The sequence below is a fragment of the Canis lupus genome, chromosome 11, assembly GCF_011100685.1.
Source record: "Canis lupus familiaris isolate Mischka breed German Shepherd chromosome 11, alternate assembly UU_Cfam_GSD_1.0, whole genome shotgun sequence".
Classification (NCBI taxonomy): Eukaryota; Metazoa; Chordata; class Mammalia; order Carnivora; family Canidae; genus Canis; species Canis lupus.
Genome location: NC_049232.1, coordinates 5,517,087 through 5,542,732, shown reverse-complemented (window position 1 = coordinate 5,542,732; position 25,646 = coordinate 5,517,087). Strand labels below are relative to the sequence as shown.

The 25,646-nt window shown below is 39.5% G+C and overlaps 1 protein-coding gene and 1 long non-coding RNA gene across 4 annotated transcripts in view; one reads left to right on the top strand and one right to left on the bottom strand.

Moving 5' to 3' along the window:
* Window positions 1-938, bottom strand: part of LOC102151249 — a 5,696-nt gene extending 4,758 nt beyond the window's left edge. Inside the window, exon 1 of the long non-coding RNA XR_005366514.1 lies at window positions 735-938. This is a non-coding gene — a long non-coding RNA (uncharacterized LOC102151249). The remainder of the gene's footprint in view (window positions 1-734) is intronic.
* FEM1C (fem-1 homolog C) lies at window positions 420-25,646 on the top strand. 3 transcript variants are annotated; one of them, XM_038551842.1, is made up of 4 exons: window positions 420-577; window positions 1,376-1,408; window positions 1,503-2,106; window positions 20,917-25,646. In XM_038551842.1, the coding sequence occupies exons 3-4, from the start codon at window positions 1,563-1,565 to the stop codon at window positions 22,224-22,226; spliced, it is 1,854 nt and encodes a 617-aa protein (XP_038407770.1). In that variant the 5' UTR covers window positions 420-577; window positions 1,376-1,408; window positions 1,503-1,562; the 3' UTR covers window positions 22,227-25,646. The 3 variants fall into 3 exon arrangements, with proteins under 3 accessions (XP_038407770.1, XP_038407769.1, XP_038407771.1); XM_038551841.1 differs by having other exon boundaries at window positions 1,376-2,106; XM_038551843.1 differs by lacking the exon at window positions 1,376-1,408 and having other exon boundaries at window positions 423-577.

Here is a 25,646-nt window from a genome sequence, read left to right as displayed (position 1 = left end):
CGCCCGCCCCCGCCCCCCCCCCGGGCCGCCGAGCCGAGCCGAGCCGAGCCGAGCCGAGCCGAGCCGAGCCGCGGCGTGGCCCCGCCCCCTCGTGGCGCCCCGCCCCCTGGCGTGCCTCACGCCGCTGCGTCTTCCGCCGGGCTCGCGGCCCCGCCCCGCCCCGCCCCGCCCCCCCCCCCCCCCCGCCCCGCCCCGCCCCTACGCGGTTGCTCGCGGCGGCCGCCGCCCTCCCCCGGCCCAATGGCGCGGCTGCCGCGTCAGTGATGTGAAGCCTCGCTCCGGCTCGTCCGGCCCCCGGCCCGCCGCCCATTACACCATCCGCCGCGGCATCCGCTGCAGCTGCTGTAGCCCGCGCAGACGGGGAGGGCGGGAGGCGGCGCGGCGCGGCGCGGCGGGGCGGGGCGGGGCGAGCGGCGCGGCCGGATTCATTCCTGTGGGGCGCGGGGCATGGACGAGCTGTGCGGCTGCAGGCGGAGCAGGCCGGCCCCGGCGGCGGCGCGGACAACGGTTTCCATTTAAGGGGGGCGGCCCGAGCGTGAGCGGCCGGCGGCGGCGGGGAGGCCCGGCCCCCGGGCAGGTAGCGGCGGCGGCGGGGCCCTCGGCGGGGAGGCCCGGGCGGGCGGGGGAAGGCGGCGGCGGGCCGAGGCCGCGGGCTCGGCGGCTGGCCGGGCGGGGGTGGCGGGGGCTCGGGGAGGCGGCCGCCCGGGCCTGGAGACGGCGGCGGGGAAGCTTACGGAGGGGCGGCCGCGGTCTGGGGGCGGCCGGGGCATCCAAGTGGGGCGGGCCAAGTTGGCTAAGCCGGACGGCGGCCGGATTTCCTGAGAGGCTCGAGGACTTGCGAAGCGCAGAGCAGCCTTGGGGCGGCCGCTGTGCGTGCGCCGGCCGGGTCTGTGGTGTCCGACCTTTCTGTTCCGTCCCCAAACCCCCTCTGGCCCCCGTGAGGCCTTCAGCCTCGCGCTTGGCCCGCTCTCCCCTGCAGCTGGGAGCCAGAGGAACGTTTCTGAACCCGCGTCTCCTGCCTCTTTTCGGTTGTACTCACTCTGGGCGTGTGCGAAGCCGAAACTAGAACAAAGCTTGGCTGCTTAGGAGGCGAGAAAGCCGGTTGCCGGGAGGGTTTACGCTGACCGTGTGCAGGGGAGAGACTGCCTCCCCCCGGACCCTTAGGGCCCGTGTGCACCCTTTGTGTTCCTCCCGCCGTGTCTGGTGTCTGGGGGGCTTGAGTAGTCCCTGGAGTATGCCTCTCCCCTCCTCCCCCTGCCGACTCCCGCCGCGGAGGAGGAGAAATTAAGGAGACCTAAGTAGTGTTTTTGCCCTTACCTATGGAAATTTCAAAACTGCCACTTTTTTTTTTTCCCCCCTTCTCTCTCTTTTCTAGTTTGGTGCTCTGGTTGTCAGATGTTGGGAGGCGGTAAGACAGCATACTTTTCGTGGTTTTATATCCGTTCGGGGTGCAGCGATTAACACTGAACTTTGGTTCCTGTGACTCTTGCCTGTGTCGATAGAGTGAAGCTGGAGCTTTGCTTTGAAGGATAAAGAAAGCGCAGCCTCTCCACCGGACATAAATGGATCTAAAGACAGCAGTATTTAACGCAGCTCGGGATGGCAAACTCCGGCTTCTCACCAAGTTGTTGGCAAGCAAATCCAAAGAGGAGGTTTCCTCCTTGATCTCTGAAAAAACAAATGGAGCCACGCCGCTCCTGATGGCCGCCAGGTACGGGCACCTTGACATGGTGGAATTCCTCCTAGAGCACTGCAGCGCCTCCATAGAAGTGGGGGGCTCTGTCAACTTTGATGGCGAAACCATTGAGGGGGCTCCCCCGCTGTGGGCCGCCTCTGCAGCAGGACATCTGAAGGTGGTGCAGTCTTTGTTAAATCATGGAGCGTCTGTCAACAACACAACTCTGACCAACTCCACTCCTCTGCGAGCTGCCTGTTTCGATGGCCATTTGGAAATAGTGAAGTACCTCGTGGAACACAAAGCTGATTTGGAAGTGTCCAACCGCCACGGGCATACGTGCCTGATGATTTCGTGCTACAAAGGACACAAAGAGATTGCTCAGTATTTACTTGAAAAGGGTGCAGATGTTAATAGAAAAAGTGTTAAAGGTGAGTTCACCTTCTTCGTTGCGGTTTTTGAAGTGTTTACCATTATTTTTCAGGAAGTCTGGTCCCTAACTATATAAACAGTGGGCGCTGAGTCAGCCAACACCGACAGACCTGTTTTGATTATGTGTCCCTTCCATCCTAACCTTGCTGGTCGTTTCTCTGATACCCCATAACACAGTGAACAAGTGTGATGAAAAGACCTCAGTCACGACATTAAGGAGCATTTTTCTGTCACTTGTTTCGAGTACCTTCCAATTCCTGGGTTCCCCAGAGTTACAGGGGATGTTAGCAGCAGTCAATCTGAGCCCTTAGGCTTGCATTTAATCCATTTGAGAATATACTTCAATGTAATGTATTTGTCTTAGCTTTGATTTTTTTTTTTTTTTTTTCTAAGAGCGTTGGTAGAATAGAAACTACTATATTTAGTGAGTCATTGTGTTATGTGTCTTAGTTAGGCATTTCATTTGTTGTTCAGTCAGGGAAGGCCAGGCCACACTGACCTGGAAGGATTAATATCAGTGGGAAAGGAGAAAATCTGTCCTCTTGTTCTTAATTGATCGTGTGGCCAGTAGAAAAATCCTTTCACCTAGAACACCTATTAAACATAGCAAGAGAGAAAAGAGATTTTAAAAGCTGCTACAGCCCTGAGAGCCAAACAAGGACTAGGCTAAACAGATGGGGATTTGGTGGCTAGCAACATAAACATTTTTGTCCAAAAGAGGAGCTCAGGTTGACTCTCGTGTGTAATTTTCAGGGATTGTAATAAACCTAACGCAGCAAATGGTAGTTGAGAATTTCTTTTTTGGAAACTCTTAAAAACAACTCTTTTGATCGTGTATTTTGATACTTGGAAACCTTTTTTTTTTTCTCTTCTCTTCAGCATATTTATTTATACAACAGAGTAATTCACTGCCCCATTAAAAAAAAAAAAAAAAAACAAAAACCAAACTATTAAAACTGAAAAGTAGCCTACCTACACAGTAAAAAAATTCAAACAATACAAATTGGTGGACAGTGTTTACAATGAGAAATCTTAACCACCTCTGATTTCCAGACCTCCCACCCACTGGGAGCCACTGTTTGATTGCTGTTTATGGGCTTTTGTGTGTTCTGGAGATGGTCTGTGCAAAGACAGGTACACTTGTTTATGTCTCTTCCTCCCTCTTTCCCTTCTGTTGGTTGATATATACTGTTTGGGTTTTTCTTTTTTCTTTTCTTTTTTTTTTTTTTTTTTAACCTTAAATTATCTTGGCTGTCATTCAACTGCAACACACAGAACTTGCCTCACTCTGTTTAGCGGTTACACAGTATTTCATTGTACGAATGTACATAATTTATCTAGGCCCTGTTGATGGACAGTTAGGTCACATCCAATATAAGCAATGCTTCTGTAAATATTCTCGAACAGAAGTGTGTCACACTTGTGTGACAACAGCTATATGCTAGGTAACCTATAAATGGAATTGCTGAATCAAAGTGTGTATTTATCATTGTGATGGTGTCTGATTGCCTTTCAGAAAGGCTAACGGGTTATGAGACACAACATAGTTGTTGGACATAATTGACTGATTTTAGTATTTTTTTTAAAGGTTTAAGTTAGAATCGTGTGGGCTCACTGATTTTTCTGTAAATTTATTTTTTAGAGAAAATATAAAAATCTCACAAAATGCCACTTAGAGATAATCCTTCCAAAATACTTCTGAATTTATTATGTATATTTGTAATTTTATTGTATATGCTCTTCTATAACCTTTTTTTAATCAGTAATATCTTTAATTACATTAATTATAGTCCTTTAACTTCAGTAGCTGTGTACTCTCCTAATAGAGTTTTCTATTGCTTCTGGCTTTTCAGTAGGATAAAGGAATGTTTCTGTGGACATTCTTAGAAAATTTTTTGTTTGTTCCTGATTATCTTTGAGGTGGGTTGTTGGCTCAGAGGACAGCGTGGCATTTTTGTTTGTTTAAAACATTCATTCCTTTAAAGAATGCCTGTTTAAAGGGAGCAATTACTGCTTACATGACCATGTTACCATTGGGAATGCTTTGCAATCCATTAACTAGCAGAAAAAGCGTTAAATCTACGTCTACCTTTTTAGGTTTGTTGGATTTTTTTGTTTCTTTGTTTTGGGCTTTTTATTAGCCAAATGCACAGATTGTTGAACTTAACATATCTAAGTGAAGTTGTTTTAAACTCAGGTCATTGGAGAGATAAGTACTGATACTGCTTCCCTTATGGTTTTCAAAATTGCTTTCCATGCTTCTGGAGATATAACGTACGAGAGAGCTTCACTATAAGTAGCTCATATTTTTGTGAGCATTTCCCCCTGATGAACTGAATGGTATATAACTTGATAACCTTTGCTGTTTCAGAAGAATGTTTCTTTTATCACTATCATCATACAGCCTTGTATGTGAGAATACGGTCCAGTGATCTAATTCTGGAGTTGGTTTGGTCAAATGATCTAATTCTAGAGTAGTTCTGTCCCACCCCCGCCCCTTTATCAGTATCTAGTACTTGTGCCTTTCAAAAAAATTACACACAAGAAAACATTTTTTTTAATATTTATTTATTTATTTATTTATTTATTTATTTATTTATTTATTTATTTATTTATTTATTATAGTCACAGAGAGAGAGAGAGAGAGAGGCAGAGACACAGGCAGAGGGAGAAGCAGGCTCCATGCACCGGGAGCCTGACGTGGGATTCGATCCCGGGTCTCCAGGATCACGCCCTAGGCCAAAGGCAGGCGCTAAACCGCTGCGCCACCCAAGGATCCCAAGAAAACAGTTTTATGCCAGAAATTGTTTTCACGTATTCTCAGTTTTATATACATACAGATGTATGTCATATGTGTGTGTGTATTTATATATTTGTGTGCAGTACATTTGTTATAGTGCCTTTTAATTTTTACAGTGATTCTTAATGAAAATTGGGGGCAGCTTAAAGTGTATATGTACCCCTCCCCCACTCTGATCCTGAAGCTTCCATTCTTTGATAATCACTCTTTTCTGACTCTAGATTTTTTTTTTTTTTTTTTTTTTATGGGTTAATGTGTCATTAAAAAGCATTTGAAACTGAGGCAGGAACATTGGAGAAGGATCTATCTGATACAGCATCAAGGAAAGATGCCACCCCTTCCCCCTGCCCCAACATTTTTTCCCCTATCCAAGAAGTAGACAAGAGTGATGAGATTAGGGATAAAATGGAATAACTTCTTAGGAAATGGTATGTGTCAGCTGTTGGAAATGGTTGTGAAGAAAGAAAACCCCGGTAGATTATGTTTGGTCTTCTTAAATACCAAATGCACATGACTTCTACATTCCATTACTTTTTAACAGGCAGTTGGCATTTGAATATATTCCTTAACTTTTGTTTTCATTACTTTTTAACAGACTGTTGGCATTTTGAACAGGTTTTAACCTAAGGTGGAATTCATCCCCTAATTGAGAGAGCACTTACTGAGTCCCTCAGTGTACTAGGCTGTTAGACCTTAGAATATACAGAGCTAATTAAGACAAGATAGCCTGTCCTTGACTCCGTGCTCTTGAGCTCATGGTTTGATTGGAGAGACAGGCTCATATGCAGATACTTGAGCCACAGTATGGTAAGTGCAATAGTAGTATTTTCTTGATTTGATATTTGTGAATACTTTATCCCCACTCAGATCGTTCCCCGGGAGCCTGTGGGTTCTTTGTTTTCCGGTGGCATTCACAAAGAGGAGAAAAACTTTGAGATGTTTAGGAATACTTTTCCCATTTAACACAGCAGGTGATTTTTGAAACAGGAGAATGGGTTGCTGTGTAAAAACCACAGACCCCAAATCAGAAGTGATTAGACAAGCCCATCTCAGAGCTACTACATTGATTTCAGCACTTCCTGGTTATGGTCATCTTGGGCTTGTTTTGTTTTATGTTGTTGGATTCAGAATAGAATCTATGGCAAAGTTACTTTAGCCCTTCAGTTCTGCTTTTATACCCCAGATTCTGCTGAGAATTGAACAGCTGAGAGTGATTTGAGTGCTACGGACCAGTAGTATAGCTTCTCTGAGTTGGGTTTGGAGAGACTGACCCTAGAATACAGGCTCTCCTCCTACATAGGTTAATCTTGTAAATACCCAAGGTAATTAGGTAAGTTGGTAAGAAGATAATCACTGTGCATTTTCTGTAGGCAAGACCCTGTGTGGGACATTGTGGAGGCCTCTAAGAAGATACAGGATGGCATATTTGTTAACTGCTAAAGGAATAGTGTGAGCCTGTGCTGATGGATTTTAGAAGACATGTCATGGAGATGTTGAACTCGGAGACATTGAAGGGGTTCTCAGGGTTCAGATCTGTAGATTGCATTGGATAAAGTTTTTAATGCTTAGGAAATGACATAAGGAAAAGCACATTGAGAAATATGCTTGGAGAGTCCAGGAAGTAGAAGAGTAGGCATATTTGGATCAGAGGGCACTCAGGACTAGATTATAAAGGACTGACTTCTAGGTAAAGGCGTTTGATTTTTATTTTTTATGCAGTGGTAAGTTAGTGAAAGTTTCCAGTTGAGAAATAACTGAGATTTTTTCCCTCTCTTTCTTTCTAGAGAAACCCACCTATGTGCATTCTAGTTCTATTATATTGTGAGCTCTTTAAAGCTAGAGACCTGGTGTTTGTGTCCATATGTTAGAAAGAGTGTCTGGCCCATAGTGGGTAGTTGGTAAATGAATAAAATAGGTTGGATTTAAGAGAGGATTATAAGCTCTTTGATGGCCAGGACTGTTGACTGTTGTGTTGTTCTTTCACTATGGAAATAAATACATATGTGAAGACAGTGTAAGACATTGAGGCCATAATTGTGAAAAATGAGCAGTATAGGTAGAACTCTAGGAGTTCAGAAATGGAAGAAATTAATGTAGGCTCATAAGTATAGCTGGCTGTAAAAGGGTTTGAGAGAGAGCCTGTTCAAGCAGTTTTATTTGACTTATTGCTAGAGAAATGTTCTTATTCCTGCATAAGGGGAGAGAAGAATATGATTTGAGCCACTTTATACTTAACCACCTTTCTTCAGCCATCATCCACATATGCCAAAGTTTTAAAAAATGTATTTCTCTCTCCTCTCCTTTTGTTTTCTGCAGTAGTTTATTTTTTTTATTGTGTTTTTTTCTCTGCAATAGTTTAAAGGAAACCCTAAGCATGTTATATTAGTTCTCTGCCATAGCCTCGTATAGGCAATTTGTGGTGTAGATGTATTTTAATGAAGGAAGTGTGAAAAATAAGTTATATTATTATATATATTTTTTTACCCATTGCAAGTGCAGAGGAATCTCAGATAAGAAAAGCTCCCCCATAAATTCAGAAAGATTGATGTTAGGATCAGGGATAAAGAAAGTGACCCTTATGCAGTTGGTATGCGGGGTGGTAAGCTCTGCCAGTTGGAAGCAGAAGTTGTCCATCCTTTTTTGATTTTTCAAAATTCTTCTCAGCTGTTGGTAACCTCAACACCTACTATCAGAGAAGAGTTGGAGAGAGGGACTTAAAACTTCTGTGGCATATCTGTATTGGTTTTGATTTAACAGTAATGTTCAGATGACTTACTGGTTGAATTCATGAGCATTTTGTTTCCACTTCATTGGGTTGCGCCTGCAAGTTGTCGCACGTTCATCCTTTTCCTCTTGGGTCCCCTGGCACACTTCTCTGTGTCCCCATAGAGACTTGGTACCCAGTTGGAGAAGTGAAGCTATAGAAAGTGTGTAGGTTGAGTGCAGTGGGGAAAGAGCCACTGTGTTCCTCTAGGCTCAGAAATTGGATTTTGAACTGCAAGTCCTCACAGCTGAACTGAAGTTGGGAAGAAGAGTACATCCTGAACTCTACTGCCCTTTCTGGGCTGTGGGCGGCTGCACGAACTAACTAACAGCAGAGGTTGTTTTGCTTATTGACCTTTGGGTACCAGTGGTTCCCTTGCTGAGTTCATTTTTATCAGACTTCCCTGGATGCAAATTGTTTCTTTAAAAACAAAATTCAGGGAGCCCTTGGCATTCTGGAGACGAGCGCCGTTGAGAGACATTAGGAATGTATGTAACGGAAGATAGAAGTGGGCAAAGGCCCAGGTAAAGAAGTCACATGGGGACACATCTGCCAAAAACATCTCCTCTTCTTGTCCCCAGTGCTTTGGGAAGAGTGACCAGGAAAAGGAATTTTCAGGAAGTCTGAATTGTAATGGTGATGCTTCTAGCAGCTGATGTTGTATAATTTTCATCAGATTACACTGATATTGGTTGCTTTTCATCCTGATCCCTTAGCTCAGGCCCTCTTAGCCTTAAAATTCTACTAGATGTCAGGACCCATCTCCCAGGCTTTTCCTGATTCTCCTTGAGTTAAAAGAATTCGTCCTAACTCTGGATGCAGATGTTTTTAGTGTTTAACTTTGTTGTGATCTTTAGGGATCTCTATGGTTAAATATCCTTATGCTCTGAACTCAGTGCCTTATACAAAGAATTCATGAAGGGAGGGTACATGGTAACCTTGGCACAGTTTGTATTTGATTCTGTTTTGATTCTTTTTTTTTTTTTTTTAAATTCCTGTCCTTGAGTATCTCTGGTATTAGAATATACATGGGGGAAGGGAAGCATCCTGAGGAGAGGAACCTTCTAGTGCTCCATAGAATCCTGAAGTCTCTACCCCTTCTCACCTCTTCCCTTAACTCATACCATTTAGTTATCCCAGGAATAAAGTACTTGGAGTCAGCATTGTTCCACAGTTGAATTGCAGGCCCTTCCCCATCTTTGCACGTGGGCCTCATATGAGTACCAGCTACAGAGTTGAAGAATGGAGGCTAAAGAATAGAGGTGAGAATTGTTTCTGTGTATTCTCTGTGCATTTCCAACAAATGTGTAAGGGACCTTTAATTGCTGCTTCTCAAAGTCAAAACTTATACTTTTATCAAAAACACAAGTACTTTGATTTTAAAACAGCTTTGAGACACAAGTCACATACCATTCACCCATTTAAGTGTTCAGATCAGTGTATGCAGAGCAGTGCTGCCATCACCACCGCCACCTTTTCTTCGTTACCACACCACCACCCCAAAACCCATATCCAGTACTACTCACTCCCATTTCCCCTCCTCTCCCAGCCTGCATGCAGGAAGTTTAGGCAACCACTAATCCTTATGTCCTTAAGTGTTTGTCTGTTCTGGACATTTCATCATATAAATGGAATCATAATATGTGCTCTTTTGTGTTGTGATTCTTTGCCTCCGTGTGATATTTTCAAGGCTCATCCATTTGTAGCACGCGTCAGTACTTTATTGATTTATTCTTTTCATTGCATAATCCCTTGTGTAGATAGACCACATTTATCCATTTATCAGTTAATGGCCATTTGGACTGGTTCTACTTTTTGGTTGTTAGGAATAAGAATGGTATGAATGTTCACTTACAAGCTCTTGTGTGGATGTACGTTTTCATTTCTGTCGGGTATATATGGAGGAGTGGAATTGCTAGGTCACATGGCAACTCTCTGTTTAACCTTTTTTTTTTTTTTTAAACACAGGTCAACCAGGACTTTATTTTTTTTTTTAATTTTTATTTATTTATGATAGGCACAGAGAGAGAGAGAGAGGCAGAGACACAGGCAGAGGGAGAAGCAGGCTCCATGCACTGGGAGCCCGACGTGGGACTCGATCCCGGGTCTCCAGGATTGCGCCCTGGGCCAAAGGCAGGTGCTAAACCGCTGCGCCACCCAGGGATCCCTCTGTTTAACCTTTTAAGGAATAGCTCAGCTGTTTCCCAAAGTGGCTGCACCATTTTACATTCCTGTCAGCAGTGCAGGAGAGTTCCAGTTTTTTCACACCCTCACCAACATTTGGTATTACTCTTCCTCCCTGAGACTGCCATCTTACTGGATATGAAGTGGTATCTCATTGTGGTTTGGATTTTTTTTTCTTCAGGGCTGTGATGTTCAGCATCTGTTCATGTGTTTATTGGCTATTTGTTGATCGGCTTTGGAGAGATGTCTTTGTATTGTTTGCATGTTTTAAAATTGGGTTATTTATTTTATTACTGAGTTGTAAGAGTAATTTATATATTCTGAATACAAATCCTTTATCAGATACATGATTTGCAGATATTTTCTCCCATTCTGTACATTGTTTTTTCACTTTTTTTTTTAAGTAAATTTAATTTTTTTTTTTAAGAAAATGGGGGAAGTTAAGAGTAACAAAAAGGGAGTCAGGTATACCAGTAAAAATAAGAGGAGCAAGTAAAATGAGTGCTGATCACAAACTTAATTTTTTTTTGTAAAAACTGAAGTAATTATAAAATGTCTTCCATTTCTTTTCTTTCCTTTTTATTGAAGTATAGTTGGCATACAATATTGTATTAGTTTCAGGTATACAGCATAGTAATTTGAGTTAAACATATGCGGTGTTCACCATAATGAGTGTAGTTACCATCTGTCACCATACCATGTTATTACAGTATTATTGGCTGTATTCCCTATGCTGTAGTTTTCATCCTCATGACTTATTTTATAACTAGAAGTTTGTACCTATTACAGCCCATCGCCTATTTCACCCATCCCCTCTCACAGCCTCCCTCTGGAAACCATCAGTTCTCTATATATGCGTTTCTGTTTTGGTTTGGTTGTTCATTTTTTCAGATTGCACATTTAGGTGAAATCATATATTTGTTTTTTGCTTGTGTGACTTATTTCACTTAGCGTAATACCTTTTGGCCCATCTATTTGTCACAAATGACAAGATTTCAGTTCTTTTTTATAGTTGAGTATTACTTCATTATGTGTGCGCACACACACACACACAAACACACACTGCATATCTCCTTTATCCGTTAGTCTGTCGATGGACACTTAGGTTATTTCCATATCTGGACGTATTACTACTATTACATATTACTACCATAAACAGAGGAGTGCATGTATCTTTTTGAATTATTGTTTTTGGATTTTTTTGGGGAAGTGGAATTACTGGGTTGTGTGGTATTTCTATTTCTAACTTTCTGAGGAAACTTCATACTCTTTTCCACAGTGGTTGTACCAGTTTGCCTTGTTTTTTTTCCACTCTTTTGATGATATTATTTATAGCAACTTGGATTTTATTTTACAAGCTTATTTTTGAAATATTCAACTGTAGACCACTTAGAATTGACTTAAGACAATTGGGGGTTTTACTGATACCCTTTGCTACATAGACAGGAAGGTTTCTGTGGGTCAGACTGTGTTTGATAAGCACAACTGTATTTGACTAAAACACACTAAAACTTGACCTGTGTGAGGACTTTATAAAATAACAGAATCTGTTGAATTGATATTTCTAGAAAACGTTTAAATTATAATAGACATTTTGTATTTGTAAAATATTTTACAGACTTTGTAAGAACATTTTTATTTCATTAAAAAATATAAATTGGGAGTGGTTTAAAAATGGACTAAATTCTGATCCTGGAGAACCTGAGTAATCCTATTCAAATTGAGATATTTATAAATTCTGTGTTGAAGGTCTTGTAGGATTTAAGTAGTTAGTTGATTGGTAGCAATTTCTTGCAAACAGTCACTTACTGTTTAGTCAAATCCAAAACATCTTGTGTGTAGCCTGGGCACTCTTAGGGCTCCTACTAGTTATTACTCAAAATAATAGTAAATTTTTGGATTTTTTAAACCCTTGACTCCTTTGTTAGGCACCTAAACTTTCACAGTTGAGCACGAATTCCTGTCTTTTATGTGCCTACTATCAAAAGATTACAGGTCTCTTTAGAATTAACAGCAACTAAGATTGGCACATTCATTCATTCATTCATTCATTCATTCCTTTATTTATTTATTTATTTTTAAAATTTATTTATTCATGAGAGACACAGAGAGAGAGAAGGGCAAAGGGAGAAGCAGGCTCCATGCAGGGAGCCCGACGTTGGACTTGATCCCCGGTCCCCAGGATCAGGCCCTGGGCTGAGGGCCGCGCTAAACCACTGAACCACCCGGGCTGCCCCCTTTATTTCTTTTTAAGATTGGCACTTTTAGGTCTTCTTGAGAAAGACTACCATGTTGTTTATTTGTTGTTTTATTGTTTTTATTATAATTCCAGTACAAACATAAAGTGTAATATTAGTTTTGGGTGTACCATATAGTGAGTCAGCACTTTCATACATCACAAGTGACTGGTTAATCCCCATGACCTATTTCATCCATCCTCATAACCATATTTTTGTGCAGGAGCATTTGCATTGTTTCCAAGGAATATGGCTACTTTTTATCCTTCCAGATTTTCTTAGCCCTGTTTCAAGGTTAAGTTACAGTAGTTGAAAATTAATATGTTTAGAGCTTACTATTTTAACTTTCTGTATAAATACTTGAACTGAATTAACACTTCATGGACCATTAGCTTGATTTTTTAAAGAATTAATTAATTAATTAATTATTGAGAGAGAAAGAGAGGGAGTACAAGCAGAGGGAGAGGCAGACTCCCTGCTGAGCAGGGAGCCCCATGTTGGAGGGGGGGGGGCTTGATCCCAAGATCCTGAGATTATGACCTGAGCCAAAGGCAGAAGCTTAACCCACTGAGCCACCCAAGCGCCCCCATTAGCTTGATTTTTAAGGAATGTCCATTTAACAAACATGTCTTTTAAGAAATCATGAGAATTTTCCATAATGAATTCAGTGTCAGAAATTTTACTTTTTCTTCAAATGAACGTGTTCTGAGTCAGGCACTGAGAATTGTATAGTACACTGTTTATTTACTTTTTTTCTTTAGTTAAAGGTAAATTAATTAAATTTCAATGCTAAATATCCTTAATTTCATCTAAGATGCCTAATAAGTATTTATTTTTGTATTTTGTGTTCTATTTTTAATTGTCCCTCTCACTTGGAGGATAGAAAATCAAGACATTATGAGGTACTGATACCAAATCTTCCATCGCACTATGGAAACATTTTTAAGAGGCATATAACCTCAGGAAAATGCTTGAGTTGAATATTCAGTAGTACTTGGCATGTGATATTGTGCACCAGAAGTTTAACACTGATGTTACCTAGCAAAAATTTCAGGTGATTTTATTGGTCTTTGGCATGTAACTTAGCACAGACTAGTCCCAAGAACATAGTAACTTGATTTTTAAATTCAGCTTGTTATATTTTTTCACAAGAACATGTATTTAATCCTGAAAGCATCTTTCTCTTGAATGAAACAGTTAATAGAGCAAATATAGCAGATAACTGATTGTCATTTTATAAAATGCATGGAGAAAGTCAGACTAAGAAGCCCAGAAATTGGAAGGTAAATAGACTTGTCATAAAATAAAGTTTGTGAACAGACCTGTAAAAATGTCCTATACGCCTTGGTACAGAAGTAATATAAATTAAAATTCAAAAATTAATTCTGGTACCAGAAGGAATACAATAAAAGTAGATCTTTTAAAGATTACCTAATTCCTTTGGGATGAATTAAAGATGTATTTTAAGTTCTCACACATTTGTGATTCTGTCTTAAATTAGGCATTAATTTTTTTGTCATTCAGTTATTGAAGTAAAATTTATACACCATAAAATCCATCCTTCTCAGTATATAGTTCTGTAAGTTTTGGTAAACATACACTATAGTTTATCCACCAGTATAATAAAGATAGAATGGAAAGTTCCTGCATGCTCCTCTGTAGTTGGCCTCTCTCCCAGAATCCCCCCGCCCCAGCAATCACCTGTTACCATTAGTTTTTTAGGCATTAATTTGAATAGTGAAAATTCTGAAGCAGTGCATATGTATGTCAACAGGGAAGTGTGTATGTAAACTTGGACATGCCTCCTTACTTGAACTGTCACCATAAAGCCACTGAGAATGACTGTAGTATCTGGAGTTTGTGTAGACTGTACTCATCACTTAACGTGAGAAAATGCCCAGGATGTAGGCAAAAAGCAGGAAACGGTTTTATATGGACTGATTTACAACTTTCTCAAAACCTCTATATAGAGAGACAAAAATTATCATTGCTTTAAAATGATGTTTTTGTTTGTTTTTTAAGCTTATCTAAACTTTTGAGTCAAGGTCTAGGCTACAATTCAGAAGCACTGTTTTAGGGCCTCTAGGGCATGAAAGTGTGATGCTCATACACTTGCTACAGCAGTTAAAATCCTCTCCTAAGACTTTACTTTTTAAACTTATCCTCAGAAGCTAAATTTGAATCATTTTGTATGATAATCAAGTATTAAAAATTTAAGATTCTTACATTAGCCTTAGCAGTGTGCTGCTAGTTGGCATATTATATAGGATTTTGGTACTCTAGGAATAGACCATTTAGGTAAGAAAACAGATTTGTGTGGCAGTAACATTGGACTATTACAAGGTGTTACATAATACCATAATAGTAGGTGTAATAGGAATACCTACCAGGACGAGGGACACGTTCATTCACCAGGCATCCTCACAATGACACATTGGTATGGTAGAAACAAGGAAGTGTCTTCAGGCAGCTGAAGTTTCTGTAGAAACTTGAAGGACAAGAGATTAAAATGGTAAAGAAGAGAGAATGTATTAGAGAAAAATGAAAAGCAGAGGCATGGAGGTGGATGTGAGCAGGACGGTTCCTGGTGCTAGGAGCAGTACTTAGGATAGCATAATATGAAGCGTAAGTAGGGTCTCTGCCATGTGAATGGCAGGTATTGACAATGCCTTATAGAAGGTGTTGGCAAACTGGCCCAGGGGTCAAATCCTGCCCACCTGCTGTTTTTGTGTTGTCTGACAGCTAAGATGTTTTATATTTTAATAGTTTAAAATAGTTTAATAGGGGAAAAATTCAAGGAGAATAGTACTCAGTGATACATAAAAATGCCATGAAAATCGTATTTCAATGTCTGTAAGTCAGGTTTTGTTGGAAAGCGATTGCCTCCATTTAATGTATTGTCAACAGACGCTTCTTGCCATGGTAGAGTTGAGTGGTTACAGTAGAGACAATTACAGCTTGCAAAACCTAAAAATACATCAGGCCCTTTATAGAAAAAGTTTGCCAACTCCTGGTGAAACTCCCAGTGTGGCGTTTACATTGGACATGATGAGAAATGAAGCTGGACAAGTAGGGAGTCAAATAATATCTCAGTCTTTTAAAAATCCATTTCTCATAGTGTATTTTCTGTGTGTTCTCAGTAACCAAGATGAAGCTTTACTTCACATAACATGTTCTGAAACTATGGATTTTTCTTCATTGCCCTCCCACCTTCCACGGATAGTGCTTTGGGAATTAGTGTTGTAGCATTTTGAAAGCCATCTAAAAGGTTTTCAACGGTTTCTTCAGAGGAAGCATGAAAGTGTTGGAGTTGGAAAGGAACGTGATTGGGGGAGTTTCATTATGAGGTTTGGCTTATATTAGCTACAACTTATTCATCAGATTCTAGTACAACTAACATTTAGAATGTGACCCCAGGAATGAGCAGTACACTGCAGTTGCCGTTGGGAGACATAGGTTTGTGTTTTACTACCAATTTCCCTGCTTTCTATTTGTAGAATAAGTATTTTCTCTACTTTGCAGAATTGCAAATATAAGATCACAAGGAGGCAATCGCTAATAAGTAACATTCAGGAAAAGAAGAAATGCTGCGCTAACGTATGGCTACCTTTTTCTTCTCCATTAATGTCTGCTTTTATGATTTGCTTCTATTTTCTCTGGGTTCAATTTTACTGTTTTTCGCCTTTAGTCTCCTGAGATGAAAACTGAGCCATCTTTTTAAAGCCTTTCTTTTCTATTGTGCACGTTTGAAGCACAGTTTTAGCCACGTCCCACAGGATTTGTTACTTAAGGTTTTCATTTTCACACAGCCACAAATTTCCATTGGGATTTCTTCTTTGACCCATGGGTTATTTAGAAGTACGTACTTAAAAATTCAAATCTGGGGATCCCTGGGCGGCTCAGCGGTTTGGCACCTGCCCAGGGCGCGATCCTGGAGTCCCCGGATCGAGTCCCACATTGGGCTCCCGGCTTGGAGCCTGCTTCTCCCTCTGCCTGTGTCTCTGCCTCTCTCTCTCCCTCTATGTCTATCATGAATAAATAAAAAATAAAAAATAATAAAAAATTTAAAAAATCTTAAAAAAAATTCACATTTATGGAGATTTTCCTAATGTTTTGTTGTTGCTGCTGTTGGTGTGTGTGTGTATGTGTGAGAGATCTTTTCTTTCTTTTCTTTTCTTTTCTTTTCTTTTCTTTTCTTTTCTTTTCTTTTCTTTCTTTTCTTTCTTTTCTTTCTTTTCTTTCATTTCTAACTTGCATTGTGGACTTCGAGCATAATCAGTGATACCAGTCCCTTGACATTTCTGTGAACCTTGCTTTATGGCCAGGATGTGGTATGTGTATTCTTTCATATATCCTGGAAAGAAAACGGTATTCTACACGTGTTCCCATATATATGTCAGTTTAAATCAAGTTTGTTAATTGTGTTCACATCTTCTCTACCCGGATTGGTTTTGTTCTCTACTGAAAGAGGTGTGCAAGTCACATGATGGCAGGTTTGTCTGATTCTCCTTGTAGTTCTGTTGATTTTTGCTCTATATAATTCAGACCTATGCTTTTCAGTAAAAGCAAATTTGGAAATACTGTATCTTTATGTTGTTTTGAATTTTATATCCTTGTAAAATGTTTTCCTTTACTCTAACCATACTTCTTGCCTTAACTGTCAGACAGCTTCCTTACTTATTATGGTTCATTTCTACATAGGGTATACATTTATTTCTATTTTTTTTCACTGCAGCCTTTTTCTGTCTTGAAGAAAAGATGTGTGTCCTGTAAGCAGCATGTAGTTGAGTTTTATGTATTTCTATTTTCAGTCTGATGGTTTGTGTCTTTTAATGAGAACATTGAGTTTGCTTGCATTTAATGTAATTACTGATACATTTGGGTTTTTACCTCCTACTTTCTGATTTTTATTTGTTCTACCTGGTTTGTGTTCTTTGTCTCTCACTTTTTGCTGGCTTTTGGATTATTTTTCCTTATTTCATTTTTTCACTGTAGTAACAGAGTATGCATCCCTCTATTATTTTAGTGGTTACCATACTACTTTGGCTTGCCAAAGGAGTAACATACATTTCTGAGTTTACCACTGTCCAAGCAATGCAAAAATCATTAGAATACTTTAATTCTAATTCCCCTTCTTACTTTTATGCTCTTGCTGTCATGCATTTTATTTCTATTTGAATTTCAGGCCCTGTGAGACACTTGTTATTTTCAAAGTTAGTATTTCTCCCAAATTTACTGCTTTTGTTGATGCTTATGATCATAGTTCCGTGCTTCCATGTGACTCCTCTTCTTTTAGCCTGGAGAACACCCTCTAGTATTAGATCTGCTGGTAATAAATACATTGGTTTTTCTCGTTTTGTTCTTAACTGAAACAGCCCCTCATTCACATGTATTCTTGCTGTGGATATAAAATTCTCAGTTGGCAGTTATTTTTCTATAGTGCTTTCATAATGCCATTGTGTTGTCCTCTGGCTTCTTGTTCCTGGTGAGAGCTTTGCTGTCAGCCCAGCTGTTGCTCTTGTGCAGGTCATTCTCTGCCTGTAATAGTTTTCTCTTTGAGCACTCTGCAGTTTTGCTGTAGTCTGCCTCGAGGTGGTTTTCTTTGACTTTATCTTTCTGGGTGTTTGTAAAACTTACTAAATTTATAGTTTTAATATTTTACCAGCTTCAGAAAATTCTTAGATTTTATCTTCTGTGTATTGCTTTGGGCCCAGTTTCTTCCTCTAGAATTCTGGCTTTGAGAGCATTAGTCTTCTGACATGTTTCCTTCTGAGTCTTCACTGTCTCTGCTTTGCCAGCCTGTCATCTCCATGCTTCTTTCTGTGTATTTTCATCTGACTGATTTTCCAGTCACTCATTCTCTATTCAGCTGTGTGTAATGTGCTTGTAAAGCCACCCACTGAGATTTTCAGTTCTAGAACATCCATCTTCTTCTTTTTTTGTATTTTCCAGTTTTCTGCCTAATTCTCAGAATTGTTTTTTAGTCTCTCTTACTTTGCTAAGCATAATACTATTTTAAAGTCCAATAACTGTATTATCGGGGTCTTCTGTAGGGCTTTCCCATCAGTTCTTATTTGCTTTTTGTGTTGTGGCTCCTTTGTTTGGATACCAAGTGTTATATATAAAGAATGTAAAACAGTAATTTGAACCCTAGTAAATAAATAGATAATATCTAGATACTATTTTTTGTAAATAATATTTGTATTTGCTCCTGCCTTTTGACTACTTTCACTAGCAATCCTGAATTTCTTTAATTCAATATCAACATGATCTTAAATTGGATTTTGGTTCCTCCAGTGGCTGGTCTGTCTGTAGTTTGTCTTCAACTACTTGAGTGCAGCCACCTCAGAGCTAAAACTCAAATGTGTGGGGGCCTTCAAAGTTCCCTTCTTGGGGGACTCTGGACTCTGGTTTTCTCCTCTGGCCCTGCCCAGCTGTCAGAAACTCAGTTTCTTAGCTGCTGCTTCCAGAATCAGAAGAGGCCACTGGGGGAAGCTTCCCCAAATTCTGGACGTGTCTGATTTTCTTTCTTCTCCTGGGTATGGTCTTTTTAGCTCTCTACCTGTGGTCAGATTTTTAAAAATAAATTTTTCAGCTTTTTAGTTATTACCAGGAGGGTGATCCTAATACTTCAACCATTACTAGATGTGAAACTATTCTATAGGTTTTTTACTTAAGAAAACTTTTTTTCTAATGTATGGTTATTCTAATACAGCAGTTTGGTTAATTAAAAAACTGGCTTCTCTTGCATTCTTACCCTTGATTTTATGTGACTCTGAATGGAGAAGAATGCCATCTAAACCTATTTCTCTTATATTGTCTCTTAGAGGAAAGGGAGAAGGTAAGGGATTCCTAAAGGAGATTAATTTGGTAGAGTCTGTGTTTAATCGAAATCATTTGGTAGAGTCTGTGTTTAATTGAAATCATTTTGAACCAATGAACACGAGTAGTCAGAAGTTCTGGGCTTTCTTATTCTTAGTGCTTGGCTTATAGACAAATTGCTAAAAAATTTCATCAGACGCTGTTCTGTTGTAGACCTTTGAAATCCTGAGTTAGAATAAATGTATGCAGATAATCATGTACTTCCTGTAGGTGTCATGGGAGACTAACCAGGATGAACCTATGGAGAGATTCAAGCCCCAGTGGGTAATAACTGGCTTTTTCAAATTTTAGTTATAGATTTGTTGTGTGAAATATTGAGGTTTAAACTACTTTCTAGTGGCACCTGGATGGCTCAGTCGGTTAAGCATCTAACCCTTGATCTCAGTTCAGGTCTTGGTCTCAGAGCCATGAGTTCAAACTCTGCATTGGGCTCTATGCTGCGCATGGAGCTAACTTAAAAAAATAATAAAATAAAAGTTCTTTAATTTAATAAAAAAAATATACTAGTTTCTAGGACACATACTGTGTCAGGGGTCTCCCAAGGCCATTCACGTGTCTGGAGGTGAGTCCACATATAATTATAGCCATGGCTAATGTTTATTACAGTGATATAATAAGGATGTGCAGCTGGATCCTAAGGGGAAAGGCACAGGTGGGGCCTAGAAGAATCTGTGTGCAGGCTTTTTTACACTGTCTCTTCGTAAGAGGTTACACAGAGCAGTGTCTGCCCAGGGAAATCCATTAGGAGACTCGGAGCCCAGGGTTTCTATTGGATATCGTTCACATAGGCACCTTCTGCTGAAATACCCCCAAAATCCATACTCCAGGAAGAAAAGCAGGTATGCAGCACAAACTATATTGTTTATACAAACAGTGGGCTGCCCTTATAATGGGAGGGAAAGTTTTCTGATCTGTTGACATTGGGAGTTCTCTGCAAGTAGCTCTTTCTAAAGATGCCATTGTTGTCCAGCTGTGTTAACTCTTTGCTGCACATGTGCCTAAAATGACTCACCGTTGAAATTTTCATTTTCCGCAAACACCATAGGTAAACATCAAAGGTCTGTGTGATAATTTTTGTTACGAAAAGTAGTAAAATGTTTGGCATTAAAGCTGGGCAGCTAAAATACTTGGGTGGTTATAATGTCTTAATATGTTGCATATGGGCTTTTCCTAATGTGTCAGAGCTTGTTGTCCATTTTAATCCATGTGTGGGAAGAAGAAGACAGCATTGGAACATTTAGTACATCTTAAAAGAATGTTTAAAAAATTAAATTACAAAGGGAAATAATCCATTACGAAAGGATACTTCAGATGGCTCCTTTTAAACTTCCAGTTGAACCACCCACATATTTTTTCACTTTTTACTGGACATGTTTTTCTTATGGGTGCTTTCTGAGGAAAGTATGTTGTCACTGAGAATTTTGATTAAGACAGCTGAGGTTCATTTGGCAATCAGAAATATTGAAAAAATAGTTTCTGACTACTGTTAGAATCTTAGATATTATAGATTAGATTTCTCGTTTATAAATGTGGAAGCTGACCCAGAAAGTTAAGTAACTGTCTGCAAAGTTGAATAGCTGGTTAATTTCATTTCATTGCTTTTTAGTCACAGAATACACACTTGAAAACGTTATTGAAAAAACCCAAGAGGCCATGGATTCATTTGGAATTTTCACTTAGTGTCTTTCATGATCTTCTTATATGCCTAATTTGGCCATTTAGTTAACAAACTCAACAAGTACTTATGTAACCCCTGCAATGTGTCACACTAGTTTTAGGTGCTGAGAATCATTTTTTTCTCATTTGTGTTCAGATTAAAGTATGCCTGTCCCATGAAGGTCAGCCTAGAACTGCCTTTTTTGAGATTGCTAAGCGACATTTATGTGCTATGTGGTCTTCTGGTCCCTCAAAGTATGTTTCTTTTTACCCCCTTCTCCTTAAGGTAATACTGCATTGCATGATTGTGCAGAATCTGGAAGTTTGGACATCATGAAGATGCTTCTTATGTATTGTGCCAAGATGGAAAAGGATGGTTATGGAATGACTCCTCTCCTCTCAGCAAGTGTTACTGGTCACACGAATATTGTGGATTTTCTGACTCACCATGCACAGACCAGCAAGACAGAACGGATCAATGCTCTAGAGCTTCTGGGAGCTACATTTGTAGACAAAAAAAGAGATCTACTTGGGGCCTTAAAATACTGGAAAAAGGCAATGAACATGAGGTACAGCGATAGGACTAACATAATTAGCAAACCAGTACCACAGACGCTAATAATGGCTTATGATTACGCCAAGGAGGTTAATAGTGCAGAAGAGCTAGAAGGTCTTATCGCTGACCCTGATGAGATGAGAATGCAGGCACTATTAATTAGAGAACGTATTCTGGGTCCTTCTCATCCTGATACCTCCTACTATATTAGATACAGAGGCGCTGTCTATGCGGATTCTGGAAATTTCAAACGATGCATCAACCTCTGGAAGTACGCTTTGGATATGCAGCAGAACAATTTGGACCCATTAAGCCCCATGACCGCCAGCAGCTTGTTGTCTTTTGCTGAATTGTTCTCCTTTATGCTCCAGGATAGAGCTAAAGGCCTGCTGGGCACCACCGTTACATTTGATGATCTCATGGGCATCCTTTGCAAAAGTGTCCTTGAAATAGAGCGAGCCATCAAACAAACTCAGTGTCCAGCTGACCCGTTACAGTTAAATAAGGCTCTTTCCATTATTTTGCACTTGATTTGCTTGTTAGAAAAAGTTCCTTGTACTCTAGAACAGGACCATTTCAAAAAGCAGACTATCTATAGGTTTCTTAAGCTGCATCCAAGGGGAAAGAATAACTTCAGCCCCCTTCACCTGGCTGTGGACAAGAATACTACCTGCGTAGGGCGGTACCCTGTGTGTAAATTTCCATCTCTGCAAGTCACGGCCATACTGATAGAGTGTGGTGCTGACGTCAACGTCAGAGACTCTGATGACAACAGCCCCCTGCACATCGCTGCTCTGAACAACCATCCCGACATCATGAATCTCCTTATTAAATCAGGTGCACATTTTGATGCCACAAACTTGCATAAACAAACTGCTAGTGACTTGCTGGACGAGAAGGAAATCGCTAAAAATTTGATCCAGCCCATAAATCATACCACATTGCAGTGTCTTGCTGCACGTGTCATAGTGAATCATAGAATATATTATAAAGGGCATATCCCAGAAAAGCTAGAGACCTTTGTTTCACTTCACAGATGATAACCCGACTATCTTTTAGCACTGTTTAAAGCACGGATCGCTGACAGTTGCCTCATAAACGAGCACTGTTGTGAGAACACCAGCATTCACTTAGCTTGATATCCTCGTGCTCTCATTGGCTAAAGCATTAGAAGCATCAAATTTACAGGATTGGTTTCCCAGTATTTAATATAAATATACCATATAATATATTTGTGAATTACTGAGAAATGTAATGTCATTTGAATTTCTAAAATTGTCTGCCAAAGGCTTATCTGTTCTGGTTCTATTTGCTGTTGGGTGTTTGGGACAGAGTTCACTGTTTTTCAGTGGTGTCTTTATACTTTATTGGTTTGTGAATTTTATACAATTGAAGGTCTTCTTTTTTTTTTTTTTTTTTCCCTGCTTCTCTTGTCCAAGCTTCTTCCTTATTTCCACTTGATTTTTTTCCTAACCATTTCTACTTACCACTTTCTCCCCTCTTAACGGACCCATGCTAGGTTGCACACCCTTTATGGACCTGTTACCATTTGCAATTACCATAAGTGCTTTATCTTCTCTATGCACCGGCTTAAACTTGACTGTTGTATGTTAGCACATTTTCTATGCAGCAGTTGGTCAACTTCAACTCAGAACACTCTTAAGTTTGTTATAAAGCTCATTTTTTTGAAAGTAGTACTCTTGTAGCATGACAATTTTTAGAGCTGCAGGTTGGCTACCTGAGCTCAAGCTTTTCTGTTTTTTTTTTTTTTTTTTTCTTCTTTCTGAGGTTTCTCTCTCTAATCCACTGAAATTATTGTGTGCTAAATTTGGGAAACAAATCTCTTCTAACTCATTAACCCAGTTGAAATTTAGGTCTGTCATCTTAATATATCATGCAGTAAAAGGAAGACTCTTTACAAAGTGACCCACCTTTCATGCTGCACCAGCGTTGTCCTGCTTGTGCTGATGATGTGATTAGGTGTAGAGAATTTGCTGAAATTTAACCTCCAAGTTTATCACACAGCTTTAATGAGTCACAGTGAAATACACAGTGATTGAACCGCAGATCACTTTTAGTTACAAAAAGAGCTAAAGCATGTCAGTGGCATGATGCTTGCCAAGCCAGATCTAGGCATCTAGGATAATTAAGGTATTTTAGTACGCAATTTACTGCCGTAGTATTAAAGGTCAGTAACAGTGTCCTTTCTTCCAGCTTACGTATACCTTTAAAGATAACTTGCATGAATTACTTTGGTCTCAGTTATTTGTCACCACAGTTAAACACAAAAAGGTCGCAGTGCTTCCTATTCCCCTACTGAAAGTTATTAGCTTGACTCTGCTTTTCTTTTTTTTTTTTTTTTACGGTTTTTTTGTTTTTGTTTTTTCTTCCCAACAGCTTTGCTAATGCCACAGAAAGGGCTCTTTTAAGAAAAGATAAATGAAAAGTACTAAAAAAGATTCAGGTAATTATCATTCAGCACTTTATTGTTATTCAGAATAAAATTTATGACAGCACATTTGCCCTGCAAATGTCTTAAAGAAATTGTTCTGAATAAAAAGCTCCTTATTTGAGGAAAAAAACCTCAAGTTTACCTGTGAGTTGAATGAGCTGGATCACTTGGGTTTTTGCTTGCATTTTCTCCTGAGGGTTGATGTCATGGTATTTACAGAGTCATCACTGCAAAGAATCACCTTAGGTTTATTTCATCTTTATTCAGTTAAAAAAAAAACACACAAAAAAACAAAAAAAAAAAGCCCAACTCACGAATAGTAGTAAATTTAAAAAAAGCGTTAGACTTACTTTTCTAGTTAAATAATTGAGATTTAATCTTTTTTAAACTATCCTTATTTTGCTAGGTTGTGAATTGCATTTCACCATTAAAAAGGGTAGAATGGGATGTAACTAGTCGTGGTCACTCTCCAGCCTTTTGATGAAGAGACTTTAAACCTGTATTTACCATGGGCAGATTTGTTGGAACGTTTGAGTTATCACATATATTAAGAGTTTGTGATTAGACACACATTCTAGAAATATCAGACATTGAGATTTTGAAATCATTTGCCTCTAACCTTGTGATATAAGGAGTACATATGCATGAACTGCTTTTTTCTAAAAAGGGAAACTGTAAGTTCAGTAAATCTACTCTAGTAGATCCCAGTAATTTGAGGGTAAAAGCTGAGCAATTGGGTTTTTCAGTGACTTAATATTTTCCTCTCCTTTTTTGGGAGGGAATAAGAAAGCTTTCATGTTTTTATGGTTAGGTGCACCTCCCTCTACTTGACAGGTGAACTTAACTTGTACGACTCTAGTGGAACTAAAGATTTCTTTACATCTAGCATCTTCCACCACTAAATATTGATTGCTTAAAACTGTTCGTCAGTGTTGAGAACTGAACTGTCTTATTTCAGTTGGGATACAATTCTACTTCATTGGCCATCTCCCCAAACACTGTTAGTTCTTAACAAGTGATTTGATTTGATAGCTCTGAACTGTCCATGATTTTATTTTGGAGGAGGTTGGTTAATGAATGTGACCCCAGACACTGTTAAGGCTTTTGTTAGAAAGTATCCTCAAAATTGTTGACTGAATTTAAAAAAAAAAAAAATTGTGTTACTTTTTTTTTTTTTAACTACGAGTCCTTTAAAACTGAATGAGCTAATTGTGCTCCTGTGGGTCGAACTAAACTATCCACTTTAGCACAGTGATGTTGGCTGGAATTTATAAGTTGATGCCATTTCTGTAAAAATGCCCTGTCAGACCTGCTGAATTTTAGATGTTCCACTACTGACCATTCCTGGAGAAGAAACGGTCATTTTACTCCATTTACTCAGATTAGATATCAGTCTACTTTATACAGACAAGTGGATTGTAGATTTTTAAAAAAGGGTCATTTTCTTATCCATAAATCTGACAAGGGCATAAAACCCAAATCAGCAAAAAAGTAACTTGGTGCCCATTACAATTTTGAAGTTAAGTGATTGCTTACTTGTAAAATGACTACCTTAATGTATAGTATTTAAGAGACCCCCATCTACTGTGACTTGAGAAAACTCTTTATGTATGAAAAAATTGCTCTTTAAAATTATATCACCCGGCTGAAACCTTAGGTTGAATTTTACAGGTAAAATAGTCCTTGTAATTATCAGAATTGTGGGGGCCAGATGAGATGATAACCATATTCTTATGCACTGCAACGGCAGCATTATTGCTTGGAACTTTAACCATTTTAGAGTTAGATCCTAAAGATACTAATTGGTCGTCATCCTTTTTCTTATTTCTTTTTTTCCCCCACCCTTATATATCACTAAACAACTAGTTTCTCCCTTTCGTCACTTCCCATTGTGTATTTTTCAGAAGAAGTACTGTACTCAGATGCCAGCCAATAAATTGTCACATAATGGAAAATGATATGCCACAACATTCATTGTAAGGTTTAATAAAATTAAATTTGCACCAAA

Bases quoted from the DNA above. Each gene is read 5' to 3' on its own strand.
- FEM1C (XM_038551842.1), top strand. From the start codon at position 1,563: ATGGATCTAAAGACAGCAGTATTTAACGCAGCTCGGGATGGCAAACTC. The intron at 2,107-20,916 runs GTGAGTTCACCT...CTTCTCCTTAAG, and splicing joins TAATAGAAAAAGTGTTAAAG to GTAATACTGCATTGCATGAT.